The sequence below is a fragment of the Salmo trutta genome, chromosome 8, assembly GCF_901001165.1.
Source record: "Salmo trutta chromosome 8, fSalTru1.1, whole genome shotgun sequence".
NCBI lineage: Eukaryota > Metazoa > Chordata > Actinopteri > Salmoniformes > Salmonidae > Salmo > Salmo trutta.
This window is the reverse complement of record NC_042964.1, coordinates 25,058,381-25,077,704: the sequence shown is the minus strand read 5'-3', so window position 1 is coordinate 25,077,704 and position 19,324 is coordinate 25,058,381. Positions and strand designations below refer to the sequence as shown.

Below are 19,324 nucleotides of genomic sequence, written 5' to 3'. Positions count from 1 at the left end.
AGGTAGCTAACGGTTAGATATGGTCCTGTAGGCTGTAGCTAACGTAACCTAACGTAGCTAACATTAGCTTGCAAAGTTACAAATCACCTCGCCAGATAGCAGCCGGTTAATTACAATGATTTGCTTTTGAATGTCAAGCCAGAGTGTTATGAAAGCTAGCTAGCTAGATTTCGGTTTACATAAACAAATGTAGTTTGCTAGCTCGCTAATTAGCTAAGTTAACTAGATAGCCAATTCAAAACATAACTTGTAGCGGTTATCGCGCTAGTTAACTATTGCATTCATGTCGTTGTCGCCTTTCCACCGGCACTGTAGATAGCCTAAATAAATCTGCACCGTTGGAAAGCTGGGATTCCCCTTTATTAAATAGTTGTCATGTAAAAATATTCTAAGAATAGCCTAATTGACAAACAACTTGCTGTGCATAGATCTCCCCTGAAACATGAATATTTGAGCCTTATATATAAACATGTCTGGTTCGTTACCTTGCTTTGAAGTAGCCTACCTTATCAGTTTGATCCCTGATTCATTGAATGAGGGAATCATTTTATAAAGACAAAAGTATTTGATTGTAATGTTGCAATATTTTATATCAAGGGTGGCAACCATCCTCCAGGATAGCTACTGGGTGTGCAGGCTTTTGTTCAAGCCAGCTGCTTAACAGGACCTTGATAAGCAGACTTGGGTGTTTTCAGGGCTGGATCAAAAGCCAAGCCTGCACACCCAGGAGCTCTCCAGATGGAGGGTTGACAACATGTGACTAACAGTGCAGTTCTACTTTATGGTGGGTAAAATGCCTTGAACAAGGGCACAACGGCAGGACAACGTGGGATCAGGCACAGCAGCCTTCCAGTGTCAGTAATTCGTACTTTTTAATGTAGGCTATAATAATAGTCATGAACCTTTGGTTAAAAGTAATAGAGAAGTCATGGAAAATGTGTGTGAACCCTTAACAGTGAATAATCAGAGGTCTCTATAGCATAATGCTCTTTGTGAATTTCGGTGAACATAGTCTAATGGAACGACTTGGAAAAAGACAGCTCCAGCACTTCTTTCATCCCAAGTCGAGCACTGGTTCTAATGATTACGTTTTCAGGTTTAACAAGGAGGACCTGATTGAAACCACCCGTGTGTGTGTGTGTGTGTGTGTGTGTGTGTGTGTGTCTGTGTGTGTGTGTGTGTGTGTGTGTGTGTGTGTGTGTGTGTGTGTGTGTGTGTGTGTGTGTGTGTGTGTATTTAGGGGTCAGTGTAGGTGGAATTTCCCCCTGTGTGAACAGACACGGTAAGGCTGACTACCAATGTTATGGATGACACATCGCCCCCTGTGGCCAGCTTAGAGTACTGACGGGTTGGACAGACGGATGGATAACACACGCGCAAACATTGAATGCAGCTGATACTGTGGAAACAGGCAGAAACACACACACACACGCACACACACACACACACACACACACACACACACACACACACACACACACACACACACACACACACACACACACACACACACAGTGATCAGGAATCCCCAGTGCAGTCTGCAGTTACATCTACAATACCTGTAGTCTATACAGGATGATGCAGTGGACTGCTGTGGTTACACCCTTTATTGTTCTAAATGAAGTCTAGTGTTAACTTCTGCAAATAAATATCAATATGAAAACCAGACGGCTGAAAGGAAAGAGTGTTTAATGGAGATATCAACACTGACTCAACTAGAGCAAAGCAGGTCACCTGTGACGGACCGAGTGGGCGAGAGGGGGGGGAGGGGGGGTGGAAGGATAGAGGGGTGGGTGGAGGAGAGACAGAGAGAAAGAGATGGGAGGATAGAGGGGTGGGTGGAGGAGAGACAGAGAGAGAGAGATGGAAAGATAGAGGGGTGGGTGGAGGAGAGACAGAGAGAGAGGGATGGAAGGATAGAGGGGTGGGTGGAGGAGAGACAGAGAGAGAGAGATGGGAGGATAGAGGGGTGGGTGGAGGAGAGACAGAGAGAGAGATGGAAAGATAGAGGGGTGGGTGGAGGAGAGACAGCGAGAGAGGGATAGAGGGGTGGGTGGAGGAGAGACAGAGAGAGAGATGGAAGGATAGAGGGATGGGTGGAGGAGAGACAGAGAGAGAGATGGGAGGATAGAGGGGTGGGTGGAGGAGAGACAGAGAGAGAGAGATGGAAGGATAGAGGGGTGGGTGGAGGAGAGACAGCGAGAGAGGGATAGAGGGGTGGGTGGAGGAGAGACAGAGAGAGAGATGGGAGGATAGAGGGGTGGGTGGAGGAGAGACAGAGAGAGAGATGGAAAGATAGAGGGGTGGGTGGAGGAGAGACAGAGAGAGAGAGATGGGAGGATAGAGGGGTGGGTGAAGGAGAGACAGCGTGAGAGGGATGGAAGGATAGAGGGGTGGGTGGAGGAGAGACAGAGAGAGAGATGGAAGGATAGAGGAAAATAGAGAGCATGTGCATGTGTTTGCTTTAGGCTTGAAGCAGAGGAATTCTCAGTCCGTCAACATCAGTGGCTGTCGACACACACTGTCTATGCCCCCACCACCCCTCCCTTGGCCTCTGTGTAGAAAAAAGGAAAGGGAGCAGAGCTCGCACCTCTCCAGGCAGAACATTTGTTTCCTATAAGTAGATCCTGGCTGGCAGCGTCGGCAGGCTACACCATCCTTGGCCGGATGGCGGGATACAGTAAGGTAATGCAATGTGCGCCTTGGCTAGGTAGCCTGTAACGGTGGACAGAGATCTCAGCACACAACAGATACTAAAACACAAACAGTCACGTCATCATGCCTTGGCCCTGACCATGTGACCTGACCAGGAAAAACTGCTGACTCATAAGACTCATGTCCTCCAAGGCCCACAATGAGTGAGAGCCTATCAATTAAGACAGTTATAACCAATGACAAGCATGCATTCTTTTGATGCTCATACACAACAATGTCAAACGTAACTATTCTCATAGGAACCCTGCCATGAGCTGATGTAGGGTCAGTTTTGCCTGTTAGATCACAATTAATATGGACACAGGGGGATCTGATCCTAGATCAGCATTCTTACTCTGAGACACTATGGCCCCAGATCGTTACATGTGAATCTTGTGAAACACCATCCCCATTCCCATAGGAACCCTGTGTTATGCTCACCTGCAGTAAAGAATGAGCTATTACTGTACACTCTAAAAACAAGAGGTTCCTGGAGTTTTCTTTAGGGGTTCTTCAAATTGAAACTGTGGGGGGAACCCCTATAAGTTCTTGAAAGAACCCCTTTCAATGGATCCTCGAAAAACCTTTTGAACTACCCCCGTTATTATTGTTATTATTAATAATAATAATAGTATGCATAACAATATCAACAATAACCCAATATTTTAGTTTTCAGTGTTTATTATGATTTTAGTGGCAAAGCAGAATACAAATAAATAAATGAGGTAAACTCCCAGCGGAGGCCCAAGTATAAAGGGTTTTATCCTTTGGCGTGTTGACGTTAATGTGTTTATGTTCTCCGTATCCATAGCCGGAAGGATTTTGCAGTGCATGGTGATCGAACAGGTTTCCTGTTATATTCATCAGAGGTGTAGGGAGGGGGAAGTCTGTGAATCCAGAAAACAGTAATTATACAGATGATTGACAAAACATGCACTCGACAATATTCATACCTTGGTTTTTGTGGTGAATGTGAATGAAAAAAAACTGTTTTGATAATGGTTTTCATACACATACCTTATCCATAATGTAGAGGCCTATGGGATATTCACTGAAGCCGTAAGGGAGGAGGATGGTAAATGTGCTCTGCATAAAACACCAATACCAATTGACATACCTTTGTATGCCTCCTTGTCTGTATACCTGCAGACACAAAAGTGAGCAGTTCAGTCATCTGCACCCAATACAGCTAGCCTTCAACATATTCTTATAGCCTACATATTATTACCTCTTTGTTGATAGATATCCATTGAATTGTGTCCATTTTCTGTTTTAGAAAGATTTGCATAAATATGAAAAGATAGATGGTGTCATCATAAAACTATATCAATTTAGATCATACAAGGGACAAACCTTACCTTAAACTGAGGAGATCTTTCCATGTTTCAGTTAAGTGCCTTCAGCCGGTGTCCTTTCGAATTCAAATCCAAATGTTTCGGTTGGGCAGTTAAGTTCCTGCAAGAACCCCCACCAACTAAGGAGGTTCCTCGGTGAACCCCACCTCCTATTGGGGTTCTTGGAAGAACCTTTTGGGGGCCATTTTCAGTGCCAAGAACCTTAAGGTTCTTCAAAGAACTTTGAGGATCTTAGAAGAACCCTGTTGAACCCCTAATTGTTAAAATGTATAAGCTGTTAATCTCCCTGTGGGCCAGCACACACACACACACACACACACACACACACACACACACACACACACACACACACACACACACACACACACACACACACACACACACACAGCAGCAGTAGAAAAGGTGGTGTGAACCCTATGATCTTTAGCCTAGTTATTATCTCCTAATGTTGGCCCCATAGGCACCCCTCACTCCTCCGCTTACACCCTCTTCTGTGTGCCACAAAAGGGCCCCAGTTACACCCCTTGCTTTAGGGAGGAAATCCTAGAATCCCTCCATAGAACATGTTGAGTGTTCTCTCATTACAACATCATGTATGTCCCGGGGGAAAACTCCCCTTACAGGGGGTACATGCATCACATTTGCATTATATTTGAGTGATTTAGCAGACGCTCTTATCCAGAGCATTACAATTAGTGCGTTCATCTTAAGATAGCTGGGTGAGACAACCACATACACTATATATACAAAAGTATGTGGACACCCCTTCAAATTAGTGGATTCGGTTTTTCCAGCCACACCCGTTGCTGACAGGTGTATAAAATCGAGCACACCGCCATGCAATCTCCATAGACAAACATTGGCAGTAGGATGGCCCATACTGAAGAGCTCAGTGAGTTTTATCGTGACACCGTCACCCATCCTTAGGGTCAGGTTTAGGGTACTTCAAAGGTGTTCTTACCAAAGAATACTTATCAATGGTGTAACCCTATCCCCTAGCCTGACGTGGGCTGTCTGTCCTTCATCTAGAAGATTGAAGAGAAGTGTGTGTGTGTGTGTGCGTGTGCGTGTGCGTGTGCGTGTGCGTGTGTGTGTGTGTGTGTGTGTGTGTGTGTGTGATTAGGGGTAAATGAGAGGCCAGTTTGAACAGCTGTGATTTTGGCCTTGTCAGAGTAGTTTAAACTAGACCCCTAGACACTGATTTATGGTCAGTTTTTCACTACTCTCCCGTAATGCTTTAAGACTAGGATTTGTGGAGATAATCCGACTCTAGATCTGTACCTAGGGGCAAATTTCCCCCTGGTATGTCTGTGTGTCTGGAGAGACTCATACAGACCTTCCCAGTGAAACCCAGGTGTTGTTAGCCTGCTGTGTAAGCTACGCTAACTGGAAGTGTAACTCTCTATCCGAATGTGTATTGTAATTATTAGCGTTAGCATTCATATCTGTTGTGGTATTACACTGTGATCTGTTTATATATATATTTTTTAATTTAACCTTTATTTAACCAGGTGTACTCTCTGTCTGTCTTGTGTTGGATTGTCTGTATAAACAGCTTGTAGTTAGATATCAAAGTGTGGTCTGTAAAAACACTCATATCGGATGTAATCAATAATAGGTTATTATACAGTGTACATAGCGGTAGGAAGTATTATTCTAAAGGATATATATGTTGACTTATCTTTCCCACTGCTGTGATGAAATTGGGATTGGAATTCTGTCTCCTGATTGATTATTTGATATCACTTTTTGCCCGCCATTTTTGTATATTTACATGTCGGGGGTGTTTTTGATAGAAAGAGGAGAGATATAAAATGATAGACTATTGTTTCGTTTTTTCTCTTCCCCTACAGTATCTGTCGCTTCAGTGAGTTCTGGAAGGTACATGTAAACAGAGGCACTCCTCCTTTCCTATAATTGGAAACGCATAAATCCTTCCTGTCATTCTAGAGACATAGCTCCAGTTTATTTTAGCTGACACCTACAGTGTGTCACCGTTGTTTGTATTTATGATTCCGCCACTAAAACATTGTGTTAACTTTCACGCCTTGACCTTATAATGGTTGCTGTAGGCGACGGGCATGGCGGCATGCCAACCTGTGCCAGCGTTGCCATTGGGCATGGTGATTTAGGAGAGAGATAAGGAGGCAGCACGGCGGGCGGTCGCTGTGGTTTCCACCTTGTGGTGTTGACTCTGGAAGCCTTAGAGCACTATGACATCACAGATTAGAGAGTTGATATTACAGTTCAGAGAGTTCATAATCTTACATCATAGATAACTTATCCATTCCATAGAATTGTTATATACAGGATCAGTGGATTGAATTGAACCAAGTGAATTGAATACATTGAACCAATTGAATTGAGTGAATTGAACCAAGTGAATTGAATATATTGAACCAATTCAATTGAGTGAATTGAACCAAGTGAATTGAATACATTGAACCCATTGAATTGAGTGAATTGAACCAAGTGAATTTAGTATACTGATAAGAAGGATCAGAAACGTTGGTTTGATCTCAGTATCGGCTGCATCGGGCCAACGGGGGCATTGGCTGTGTCTTCCAAGTGGTCCCAGAGCCAGCAGATATAGGACACGGATCGGAAATTCATATTCCGACATTCTGGCTGATGGATGGCCTGCTGGCAGAATGGAAGAACCGAGATCAGACATCTAAACTTAGAAAGTCAATAGAGCAGGGAGAGAGAGAAGAGATTGTGTTTTATTTGATTTATTTAACCTTTATTTGATCAGGGAGTCATACTGAGACCAAGGTCTCTTTTACAGATGAGCCCTGAATTACATAAATTACAGAAAATACACACATCAAAATAAAAATACAAAATGCAAGCAGAAAGAAAAACACGGTCATAAAAAATAGAATTGACCTAGAGGCACCAAAACATCCAATTTCTACGCACTTTGAAGATTGTTCCACAAATAAGGTGCAAAAAAACTAAAATTGGATTTACGTAACTCAGTAGAGACCAAAGGAATTTCCCTAAGACTGGGAGTGGTAACTCATATGTCTAAAGTTTAGTAATGACGTTAGCTACAGTGGCGCTTTATAAATGAAAACTTAGAAATGTATCAACCTACGTGACATCATGTGACCAACAAATCTGATGAGGTCATAAAGGTGTCGGGCGGTCATCACGGCAACGCTATTTCTGTCACTAGGAGGAAGTGAAGAGGCTTGTTGATTGGCCTGTAACTGTAACTTGAGCCATGTTGGGCCCTGACCAACAACCAACCGATACCCTCAATGTGTGAGACTTCAGACAACATGGCATGACATTGCTTGGCTTCAACCCTTTTTGAACTGTGACCCCCAACCTCGTGAACTAACCCAAATCCAAATTCAGGATTGACTCTTAATCCTTTGATCCATGAGGAATAGTTTCTGATCTTCCACTTACAGTATCTTTTTTCTTTGAAATTACCCAAACCCAAAGCTCCCAAAGTAAACCCTGAGAGTGAGAGCGAGTGAAAGCGAGTGAGAGCGTGAGCGAAAGAGAGCAAGAGAGAGAGCAAGAGAGAGAGAGCGAGAGAGAGCAGGAGAGAGAGAGAGAGAGAGAAAGAGAGAGAGAGCAGGAGAGAGAGAGAGGAGGGGCCCAGTTGAGTCCTGTCTGTTCAAATCCTCTATAATAACACCAACCCTGTCCTGTCCCTTCATGCCAAGACCGGGTCTTTCTCTAAAGCAGTGGTTCTCAATCCTGACCCTTTGGACCCAGAGGGTTACCCAATTTGTTTTTTTGCCGTAGCACTACACAGCTGATTCAAATAATCAACTCATTATCTGGCTTGGATGCTTTCAAAAGCAGGTTGAGAACCACTGCTCTAGAGGATATGGTAGATATTCGGGAGAATGTGTCTGTGATGTGTGTGTGCATGACAAGTTCAGGAGTGTGTGTGGCGTGTGTGTCTTCTCCAGGTAAAGGAGTTCCGTAGCCTTCGGTACCTGTCCTACATGTTAGGGCATTGGCACACCGCACAGCCTGTCTTCTCACCCTATGCTCTTCTCTCCTAAGCCTCTTCATCTTGAGAAATACACCCTTTAGGGTGGATAAATACAGTATGGTACTGCATGTATTTGTGTTATTGCAGTAAAAGTTCCAACATGCCTGGGATAATACAGTGTATTGTATTGGTGATATCACAGCCCTACCCTCTGACGCCATCCGGCGTCATCTGGGTGAAGATGGCGCCCGGAGGGTAGGGCTGCCGTCTCATCGGCTCTTAACCAATCATGCAATTTTTTTTTTCTTCACATTGTTCTTAACTTGTTTTGTACATAATGTTGCTGCTACCGTCTCTTATGACTGAAAAGAGCTTCTGGACATCAGAACTGAGATTATTCACCTCAAATTGGAGTTCTTCTTAAATGAGTCGGACACAAGTGATATACTACGGACACCCGACCAGGCCCAGATCCCCGTGATTCGCTGGAAAAGGAAAGGTTTCGCGGAAAGAGATGAGTATCAGGCGATGAGTGGCTAATCTGCCCTTGCCTTCTGTTCTCTAGCTAACGTTCAATCGCTGGAAAATAAATGAGATGAACTGAAAGCACATATATCCTACCAACGGGACATTAAAAACTGTAATATCTTATGTTTCATACAGCTCTATCGGCAGGACAGAACAGCAGCCTCTGGTAAGACACGGTGCGGGGGCCTATGCATATTTGTAAACAATAGCTGGTGCACAATATCTAAGGAAGTCTCAGGGTTTTGCTCGCCTGAGGTAGAGTATCTCATGATAAGCTGTAGGCCACACTATCTACCTAGAGAGTTTTCATCTGTAGTTTTCGTAGCTGTCTACACAACACCACAGACCGAAACTGGCACTAAAACCGCACTCAATGAGCTGTATTCCGCCATAAGCAAACAGGAAAACGCTCATCCAGAGGCGGCACTCCTAGTGGCCGGGGACTTTAATGCAGGAAAACTTAAATCAGTTTTACCTCATTTCTATCAGCATGTTAAATGTGCAACCAGAGGGAAAAAATTCTAGACCACCTTTACTCCACACACAGAGACGCGTACAAAGCTCTCCCTCGCCCTCCATTTGGCAAATCTGACCATAACTCTATCCTCCTGATTCCTGTAAAAATTTAAGCAGGAAGCACCAGTGACTTTATCTATAAAAAAGTAGTCAGATGAAGCTACAGGATTGTTTTGCTAGCACAGACTGGAATATGTTCCAGAATTCTTCCGATGGCATTGAAGAGTACACCACATCAGTCACTGGCTTTATCAATAAGTGCATCGAGGACGTCGTCCCAACAGTGACTGTACGTCAATACCCCAACCAGAAGTCATGGATAACAGGCAACATTCGCACTGAGCTAAAGAGTAAAGCAGCCGCTTTCAAGGAGCATGATTCTAACCCGGAAGCTTATAAGAAATCTCCCTATGCCCTCCGACGAACCATCAAATCCTGGACTTCCTGATGGGCTGCCCCAGATGGTAAGGGTAGGTAACAATACATCCGCCACGCTGATCCTCAACACAGGGGCCCCTCAGGCGTGCGTGCTCAGTCCCCTCCTGTACTCCCTGTTCACTCATGACTGGACAGCCAGGCACGACTCCAACACCATCATTAAGTTTGCTGATGACACAACAGTGGTAGGCCTGATCACCGACAACGATGAGACAGCCTATAAGGAGGTCAGAGATTTGACCGTGGGGTGCAAGGACAACAACCTCTCCGTCAATGTGATCAAGACAAAGGAGATGGTTGTGGACTACAGGAAAAGGAGGACCGAGCACGCATCGACGGGGCTGTAGTGGAGCAGGTTGAGAGCTTCAAGTTCCTTGGCGTCCACATCACCAACAAACTAACATGGTCCAAGCACACCAAGACAGTTGTGAAGAGGGCACAACAAAACCTATTCCCCCTCAGGAGACTGAAAAGATTTGACATGGGACCTCAGATCCTCAAAATGTTTTACAGCTGCACCATCAAGCGCATCCTGACGGGTTGCATCACTGCCTGGTATGGCAACTGCTCAGCCTCTGACCTCAAGGCACTACAGAGGGTAGTGCGTATGGCCCAGTACATCACTGGGGCCAAGCTTTCTGCCATCCAGGACCTCTATACCAGGCGGTGTAGGAAGAAGGCCCTAAAAATTGCCAAAGACTCCAGCCACCCTAGTCATAGACTGTTCTCTCTGCTACCGCATGGCAAGCGGTACCGGTGCTCCAAGTCTAGGTCCAAGAGGCTTCTAAACAGCTTCTACCCCCAAGCCATAAGAATCCTGAACAGCCAATCAAATGGCTACCCAGACTATTTGCATTGCCCACCCCCCACCCTCTTCTGCGCTGCTGCTACTCTCTGTTATTGTCTATGCATAGTCACTTTAATAACTCTACCTACATGTACATAATTACCTCAATTACCTCGACACCGGTGCCCCCTGCACATTGACACATAGACTCTGTACCGGTACCCCCTGTATATAGCCCCGCTATTGTTATTTACTGCTGCTCTTTAATTATTTGTTATTATCTCTTAGTTTTTTAGGGATTTTCTTAACTGCATTGTTGGTTAAGGGCTTGTAAGTAAGCATTTCACTGTAAGGTCTACACCTGTTGTATTCAGCGCATGTGACAAATACAATTTTTTCCCTAATCCCCTTCTGGCCCCGTTCATATAGAATGTAAAGTGATTACTGTATGTATGTACAGACTAGTATGCATGTGTTGCATTGTATGTGTACGGAGTTCACTCACATTCACTAGAATTTGAAGCCCCCCGAGACATGTTGTAAAATGCCTCCATTAATCCTGATGAGTACCTTAATGACTATAGGCCATTGAGCACATCACGGATATCTGACACTCCATTTGGACATGGCTCTCCCGTTGGCCACTGAGAATTTGCACACTGTAAGTTAAAACGGGTAGCTTTTTTGTATGTAATATCTCTACGATATGTAATTGCTCACTTATATCTGACACCCTGTTTCAACCTACAGTACATACAGTACAGCACATGTGCTAGCGAGGTATCTTATTGGTTAGTGGAGAATTTGCATGTTGTAAGCTAAGACGTTATAGCTGAGGTAAAGGTTGATTAACGCTGTGCGCCTGCGCGTGCTACTGAGGTCAGGGCTAACTAGGCACTCCATTGGCTAGGTACTCCATTGGCATACCTTCATGTGACCTCACATGAAGGTATGCTACTGAGCTACTGAGCTTGTCTATTTTGATCCCCGGTAGCTTTTGCAGAGGCAGCAGCTACTTTTCCTGGGGTGCTTCCTGAGCTAAAGGTCAGCTGCTGAGCTGAAGGGATGCTACTGGGCTAGAGGTCAGGAATTGACATTGATTGATGTCAGGTGATTGTCTACTGGTATTTGAGGCAGAATTCACCTCATACGAGGACACTACCCCCGAGGAACACAATTCGCATGATTGAGAACAATAGCTATGTCATTTTGTACTAATCAATCACACTTAAGATTATATTCAAGAAATATCCGTAAAGAGAAGATGATATGTGGCATTAGCCAAACATGCCGTCCTGCCAATACAGTTCGGACTTGTTGCAGTAAAACGGTCTTTCTCTTGACAGAGTGGGTTGGGGGCATGGCATACATAGACCAAATCCCTTTGCCCCCTATTGGCCCCTTTTCTCTTCAACACGACGGGATTGACAAGGAATTTAGAGTTTGGTACTGTAGCTCAGTTTCTGAACAGTGGCCTTGTGGAACTGTCATAAACCATCTAAACGTGTGTCCTGGCACCTGTTTACATGTTCTCTCGTTAAGAGAAAGATATGAGGTCTGGAAGCAGCTTAGGGTACTCCAGTCCTCAGTTTACTTTAGCCTAGCCAGATACGCTATAGTCGGTATCAAATCAAAACCAAATAAAACAAAATTGTATTTGTCACATGCGCCGATGACAACAGGTGTAGACCTTACAGTGAAATGCTTACTTACAAGCCCTTAACCAACAATGCAGTTTTAAGAAAAATAAGTCTTAAGAAAGTATTTACTAAAATAAACTGAAGTAATAAATAAAGAAAAAAAAAGAAAAAGAAAAAGAACAAATAATTAAAGAGCAACAATACCGGGGATACCGGTACAGAGTCAATGTGCGGGGGCACAGGTTAGTTGAGGTAATTGAGGTAATATGTACGTGTAGGTAACGGTAAAGCGACTATGCATAGACATGGGTGATACAGTCGGTTAGGCTACAGTTGCGTTTCGCAAGAAGAATTCATAGGTTTAATGGGACAAACACAGTGGAACATTCCCATAGATGTTTACCAGAAAAACACACACACACACACACACACACACACACTCCCATTCCCCCACCATAACCTTCCAAATGCTGTTTACTAAATGTGAAAAATAAATCTGACATCGATTAAGGCGATCACCACGTCTTTTGTCATGAAGTGCAGGTAGCCTAGCAATTAAGAGCATTGGGCCAGTAACCAAAAAGGTCTCTGGTTTGAATCTCTAACCCGTCTATGTGTAAAATCTGCTGATGTGCCCTTGAGCAAGGCACTTAACCCTAATTGCTCCTTTAAGTCGCTCTGGATAAGAGCGTCTGCTAAATGACTCAAATGTAATTGTGTTAACAATATTTACAATATTTTGCTTTGGTTCCTGTTTGGATTCATTTACACAACAACTTCCTCTACTTGCTAAGGATGGCCTCTCTCTTTCCCACTCCCTACTCCTTCTTCTTTTCCTTTCTCTATGACATCTCTCCATCTTCCCTTTTCATCTCTCCCTCTCATGTTGTTTTCCCTCTATGTCACCGTAACAGAGTCAGAGTGAGGTCAGCCATACACTACCTGTCATACAGACTGACACACGTTGACAGACCAGACTACTAGATTTACATTAACCAGATTCCTAACCGTCCCTTTAACAACATCCCATCTCTCACACAAAAGGTCCCTCCATTCCTCTACTCCGCCATTCCTCCATCCCTTCATCCCTCCAGCCTTCTCTTCTTTAACAACATTTTTTTTTTTAAATTACAGAAAGGACAGGAAAGACAAGTGGCATTCTCTCGCTCCCTCTCTTTCCTCCATCATTCCATCCATCACTCCATCCATCTCTCCTCAAACAGACCCACTATGGCGGGTTTAGTCGGTTTTCTTTGCGTGACAGTTTGTTAACATCATGGTAAAATACAGTATGCACTACCTGATGAGGTCACTCAGAGATCAGTCAATCAGGTTTAACTGTCAACGAGGGACTTTTATGTTGTCAGGCAGGGCTAGGGAGTAATCTGATTCCAAAATAATTTTACCAACAAAAATATTGTAATCATATTACAGACTCTTTTGAAAAACTAGATTGTTACTTCATGGATTACTTGTACATTTAGAAAGGATGTTTGCGAGAATGTTTTTTTTGTTGACACTCAGCTTTGAAAAAAAGGCTCATGTTTAAGTTTGTTCCATCTGAGCGAGTCTTACCTGACCACGAGTCAGAGACCACTATGACACACCAAATGTTTGTTGGATCCCTTTTGTCTTCTTCTTTGGCCTCTTAAAGGGAAAGTAATCAGATTACGTTACTGAATTTGGGGGGGGGGGGGTATTGTGTACAATACTCTTTCCCTGACGTTGTGTCGAGGAGCTGGGTGACACTTTGATTGACAGGCAGTGGAGTGGTGAGGTATGATCTAGCACTTAGTGGAGTAAACAGGGAGACTTCTGGGAGGAAACACAGAGGCTCAGTACTAGGGCCTGAACATGTGTTATCAGAGCAGTGATGTGAGTATTAAGGTGGGTGCTTAATAGCACCGAGGTATGTACCTGGTGTTTACTCTGTCACGTATAAGCAAATAGGTCTGATTGATTGATAAACATTGGTTAAAAATTGAGAGCCAATATTGGGTTACTCGGAGATGACAGACTCACATCTGTATAACGTTGGATAGCTGTTGTCAATGGCTGTTGGGATGTAGTGTGTGTCTGTGTTGAGAACACATTCTACCACAGACATAGAAGTCCACCCAATCCAAGGCAGCTCCTTCTGCTCCAAAGCCTGTTTCAACTCTACCTCAACACAGAAATGAAATCCTCATCTCTCTCTCTCTTGCTCTCACTCTCGCTTTCTCTCTCTCTCTCTCTCTCTCTCTCTCTCTCTCTCTCTCTCTCCTTGTTTGTCAAAGAGTGTAAATTAAGATTGCTCCTTAAGTTCCACCCTATTGTACATCTCCCCGACTGGCTTTTCATATGGAGGCAGGGAAAGTAGAAAGGCAAGGTGTGGTGTCTTTAAATGAATAATCCTTTAGAAGACACTCACACACACAAACACACGCACACACACACACATACACGCTGGGCGTGGGAACCCAATAGAATAGGGCATCAACATGTGCGGTAGGATACTTTCACATTAGGATTTTGACTGGGCTGGAAGCTGAATAGAGAGAGGGAGTCCCATGACAAAAGTTTGACAGCTCTTTTTTCTTTGTCTTTTTCTTTCTCTCCCAGTGTTATTTTTCTCTCTTTCTGTTTTATCCCTTGTTCAATGACGGGCCTATGTCTGTGTATCCGTGTGTTTCTCTGAGCACATGTCTGAAGTAGCATGTGGAGACCATGGCCTCTCTCTTTCTGTTTTTACGCTCTCTCTCTTTCTTTCTCTTTTTTTGTCATTACTCTCTCTCTCTTTCTTTCTCTCTCTTTCTCTTTCGCTCTCTTTCTCCCACTCTCTTTGTCTCCCCCTCTCTTTCTCTCTCTCTCTCTCTCTCTCTCTCTCTCTTTCTCTCTCTCCAGTGGAGTAACCTTGCCCTGCTTCTGTCACTGTGATTAGGATGAGTGTGGAGATCAGAGGAAAGAGTGCGGGGAAGAGAGGGAGAACTTGACCAACAGAGAGAGCGAGGAGAGAGGGCAGACTTTCCCCCTTTCCCTCTCTTTCTATCTCCCTCCCCCTGCCCCCCCCCACCCCCCCACCCCCTCCTTCGCTTGTATTTGTTAAAGAGAACCCCCCTGTAAGAGTGAGGTCAAGAGTTTGAGGAGGTAGCTAGTGACATGTCTGCTGGTCATGTGAAGTGGTCTATGATCTATGAACCTGGGACTGTGTTTGCTCAACGTTTCAGCCGCAACAACCAGTAGGGGTGTTCACCATGCACCTTGTGGTATATACACACACACACACACACACACACACACACACACACACACACACACACACACATACACACACACATTCACATCTGTATGGCCAGACACCACAACAGACTGTGAGGTTTCACCATGGTTCCTTTGTAGTTCAATTTTAAGTCTAGATGGACCATCGTCATGTTGATCTGCTTACAGGGCCCCTGGGATCCTGGGCCTAATTCCATATAACTTTGGCCTTGCATTCCAACCCCTGTCCCTTCACCTATCACATCCCCTACCCTTTCACCTCCACCTTACTCCCTATGACATACTCAAATATAGATGAGGGGTATAACTTACACTCACGCTACAATCACGAACACATTACCCATACAGACACACACATAACTATCACAACCACCTCACTCTTTACAACCCACATCCACACAGCTCCAAACCCCCTCACCTCTCCCACCCTCTCAAACCCCCTCTCTCTCTCTCCTCTCACCTCAACCTGGATTCAGGGGTAGATGTAACATAGTAAATGAAAATCCGGGTCACTCAACTGAATATGATGTGTTACGTTTGGTATGGTATGGTATGTGTTCATTTGTGGTTTTCCGTCATCCATTTCGTATGATATGTTTCAAATAACAATTTGTATGATATGTTTCGAATTAGAATTTGTATGATATTTTACGAATCGCAATTTGTACAATATTTTAAGAATCTGCTATACATATGATATGTTATGAATTCCAATTTGTTGTGGCTAACGTTAGTTAGGTGGCTAACGCTAACTTTAGCTAAGTGGTTAATATTAGCAAGGCCAGGGGTTAAGGTTATGGGAAGGGTTAGCTAACATGATAAGTAGTTGCAAAGTAGCTAAAAACAGTAAGTAGTTACAAATTAGCTAAAATGCTAAAGTTGTCCACGGTGAGATTTGAACACGCAACCTCAGGGTTGATAGACGTTCCCATTATAAGCCTGCTCATCAATGCCGACCAACCACCTTCCTTTCATTTTTGCCTTCAATAACCTTCTGTTTTATGTAACCATACCAAACGTAACATATACTAATTTGAGTGTCCCGGATTTTTGTTTACTGTGCTACGTCTAGTCTATGAGACCAGGCTGCTCACCTCCCCAGGACGCAACCGACACCCTTTCATCCCTAATCGCATTGAAACGCCATCCCTGACCCTTGACCTCTAGCTAGCCCCTAGCTGGCCCCTAGGAGCCCCTAGCTCAGGACTGCTGCTGGGGTGTTTTAATCCTCTATGAAAGGACCTATATTGCATTGTTCCTCGTCCCAGACGGTCTCAATATTGACTGACTGACAGACTGACTGGCTGTTTATGAGTAGGCTTAGACTCTGTATGTAGACCTACGCTGAGATATCTCATATCTTTCTCGCATGAGAGGTTGTTTTCTGTCCCGCTCTGGTTTCTGAGAAAGAAGCATACGCATTGTTCTGTGAATGGGCTTTGGTATGTGTGAGATGGCTTATGTACTTTATCTATACTAATAGTGTGATGGATTCTAAGTTGTTGTAGGTATTCCAACTAAGCATAACGTGCAAGGACTATTGAGACATACACCTATCTTAAAAGTCCCTGCATTGGTTAACTGTTCATTTTAGAATTGATTTAAAACATTTAAAAAATAATTAAAGCACCATGTGGCCTTGCACACAAAGACATGTCTGACATGCTTTTAAGATATGTGCCTGGTCGGTCCCTCAGATCCTCTGGCCTTTTAGTTGTTCCAAAGGTCATAACCAAACATTTTGGTGAGGCTAGCCTTCAGCCGCCATGATCCTGACATTTGGAACAGCCTGCTGGAGGACCTGAGGGCCTCAGAAATCGTAGAAACCTTTTTAGAAACCTTTTTAGCTGTGCTTTCAGTCATACTACAGTATCTATTTTATTTATTTTATCCCATTTTATATATCTTATACATTTTTATTTATTTTAATGCATCTCTCAGTCCACTGTTATTAGTATTATTGTTTTACTATTTTAATTTATCTAACTTTGTTTAACTATTTTAATTTGTCTAGTTTTTATCTTTCTCACCTTTTATTTTATTTAGGACTTTGAAATACATCCCCTTTCTTTAAGAAATGTGCTTTATAAATAAAGTTTGATGTGATTATTGAAATAGGCAGGGGGAGAAGTTTAAAATGTGTATTCATTTTCAACAAAAGCTGCATTAAGGTTGCCGCATGATTGATAAACTATGATAGCAGATCCCATATGTATTCCCCATGTAAGAGCTCTACTTACTATCAGATAGTGGTTAGACTGTCCTGGTATGTGGCACCCAGTCTTTTCCTCTCTATTTCTGATCATTTAAAACATGTTAAATATGTTGTGTATTTGTTTCAGTGGGATAATCAAACCCACTACACATCTTGAACAAAAAGCATGGCGGTTGTTTATTCCTCATGTAGCATTTTTCATCGTCATAAGATATTAGTTAGCAGACGTGGATCAACAACATAGATCAAACACTTATTCTATATTATTACATTGGTTCAATTGTACCTGGCAAAGAAAATCAAATCAAATGCAGCACTTGAAAGTATTTCTCCTAGAGGTTAAGCCTGGTACTGCATGTGGTTCTGTCTTGCGCTCTCTCTCAATTCAATTCAAAGGGCTTTTTTTGGCATGGGAAACATATGTTTACATTGCCAAAGTAACTGGAATAGGCAATAAAACAAAAGGGAAATAAACAAGGGAAACATGAGTAAACATTACACTCACAAAAGTTTTAAAAGCATATAGACATTTCGAATGTTATATTATTGGCTATGTACAGTGTTGTAAAAGTGTGCACATAGTTGAAGTATAAAATGGAAAAGTATTCAGACCCCTTGACTTTTTTCACATTTTGTTACATTACAGCCTTATTCCAAAATGTATTAAATAAATTAAAATAAATATCAGCAATCTACACACAATACCCCATAATGGCAAAGCGAAAACAGATTTGGGGGAATTTTTGCAAATGTATACATTTTTTTTTTTTTAAATACCTTATTTACATAAATATTCATACCCTTTGCTATGAAACTCGAAATTGAGCTCAGGTGCATCCTGTTTCCATTGATCATCCTTGAGGTGTTTCTACAAATTGATTGGAGTCCACTTGTGGTAAATTCAATTGATTGGACATGATTTGTAAAGGCACACACCTGTCTATATAAGGTCCCACAGTTGACAGTGCATGTCAGAGCAAAAACCAAGCCATGAGGTCGAAGGAATTGTCCATAGAGCTCCGAGACAGGATTGTGTCGAGGCACAGATCTGAGGAAGGGTACCAAAATTTGTCTGCAGCATTGAAGGTCCCCAAGAACACAGTGTCCTACATCATTCTTAAATGGAAGAAGTATGGAACCACCAAGACTCTTCCTAGAGCTGGCCGCCGAGCCAAACTGAGCAATCGGGGGAGAAGAGCCTTGGTCAGGGAGGTGACCAAGAACTCGTTGGACACTCTGACAGAGCTCTAGAGTGTACCTGTTTTAGCTTTGTCATTATGGGGTATTGTGTGTAGATTGATGGTGGGAATTTAAAAATATACCTAACAAAATGTGAAAAAGGTCAAGGAATCTGAATACTTTCCAAAGGCACTGTAGATTGTATTTACAATGTTGTTTGTGCTCCACTGGTTGCCCTTTTGTCATGGCAACGGACACAAATCTTGCTGCTGTGATTGGATACTGCGGGTCTCTCTCTCTCCCTCGTGGCTCAGTTGGTAGAGCATGTGGCTTGCATGGGGCTTGATTCCCACTAAGACCAACCATATGAAAATGTATTCCCGCCTCAAGTTGCTTTGGATAAAAGCGTCTGCTTAATGGCATACAGTACATAATGTAATACTAACGGTCTCTCTCTCTCTCTCTCCAGGGGACTACAGGAGAACCGTGTAATGGGTTGGACTGTAGTGGGGGATGCAATTGTAATCCAGAGAAAGGCAGCAGGGTAAGTCATGAATACATCTTTATTCTCTCTCCCTCTCACACACATTCACATCTGTGACCGACTGGCTCGATTCGGTCTTATGTAGCAAAATTTGAAATTGTGTTTTTTACATTGGATAAAAATAGAGACTTGGATCTAGAAAATCATATATCATAGACTACAGTTGAGGAACAATGGGAAAGTAATTCTGCTTTGAAAGTTGATAAACT

At 43.2% G+C, this 19,324-nt stretch overlaps 1 protein-coding gene across 3 annotated transcripts in view; it reads left to right on the top strand.

Moving 5' to 3' along the window:
• Nucleotides 1-19,324, top strand: part of LOC115198582 (collagen alpha-6(IV) chain) — a 201,859-nt gene that overhangs the window by 90,540 nt on the left and 91,995 nt on the right. For all 3 annotated transcript variants that reach the window (XM_029760630.1, XM_029760632.1, XM_029760631.1), the window contains exon 4: nt 19,041-19,115. In XM_029760630.1, the coding sequence (XP_029616490.1) occupies nt 19,041-19,115 (75 nt within the window). The remainder of the gene's footprint in view (nt 1-19,040; nt 19,116-19,324) is intronic.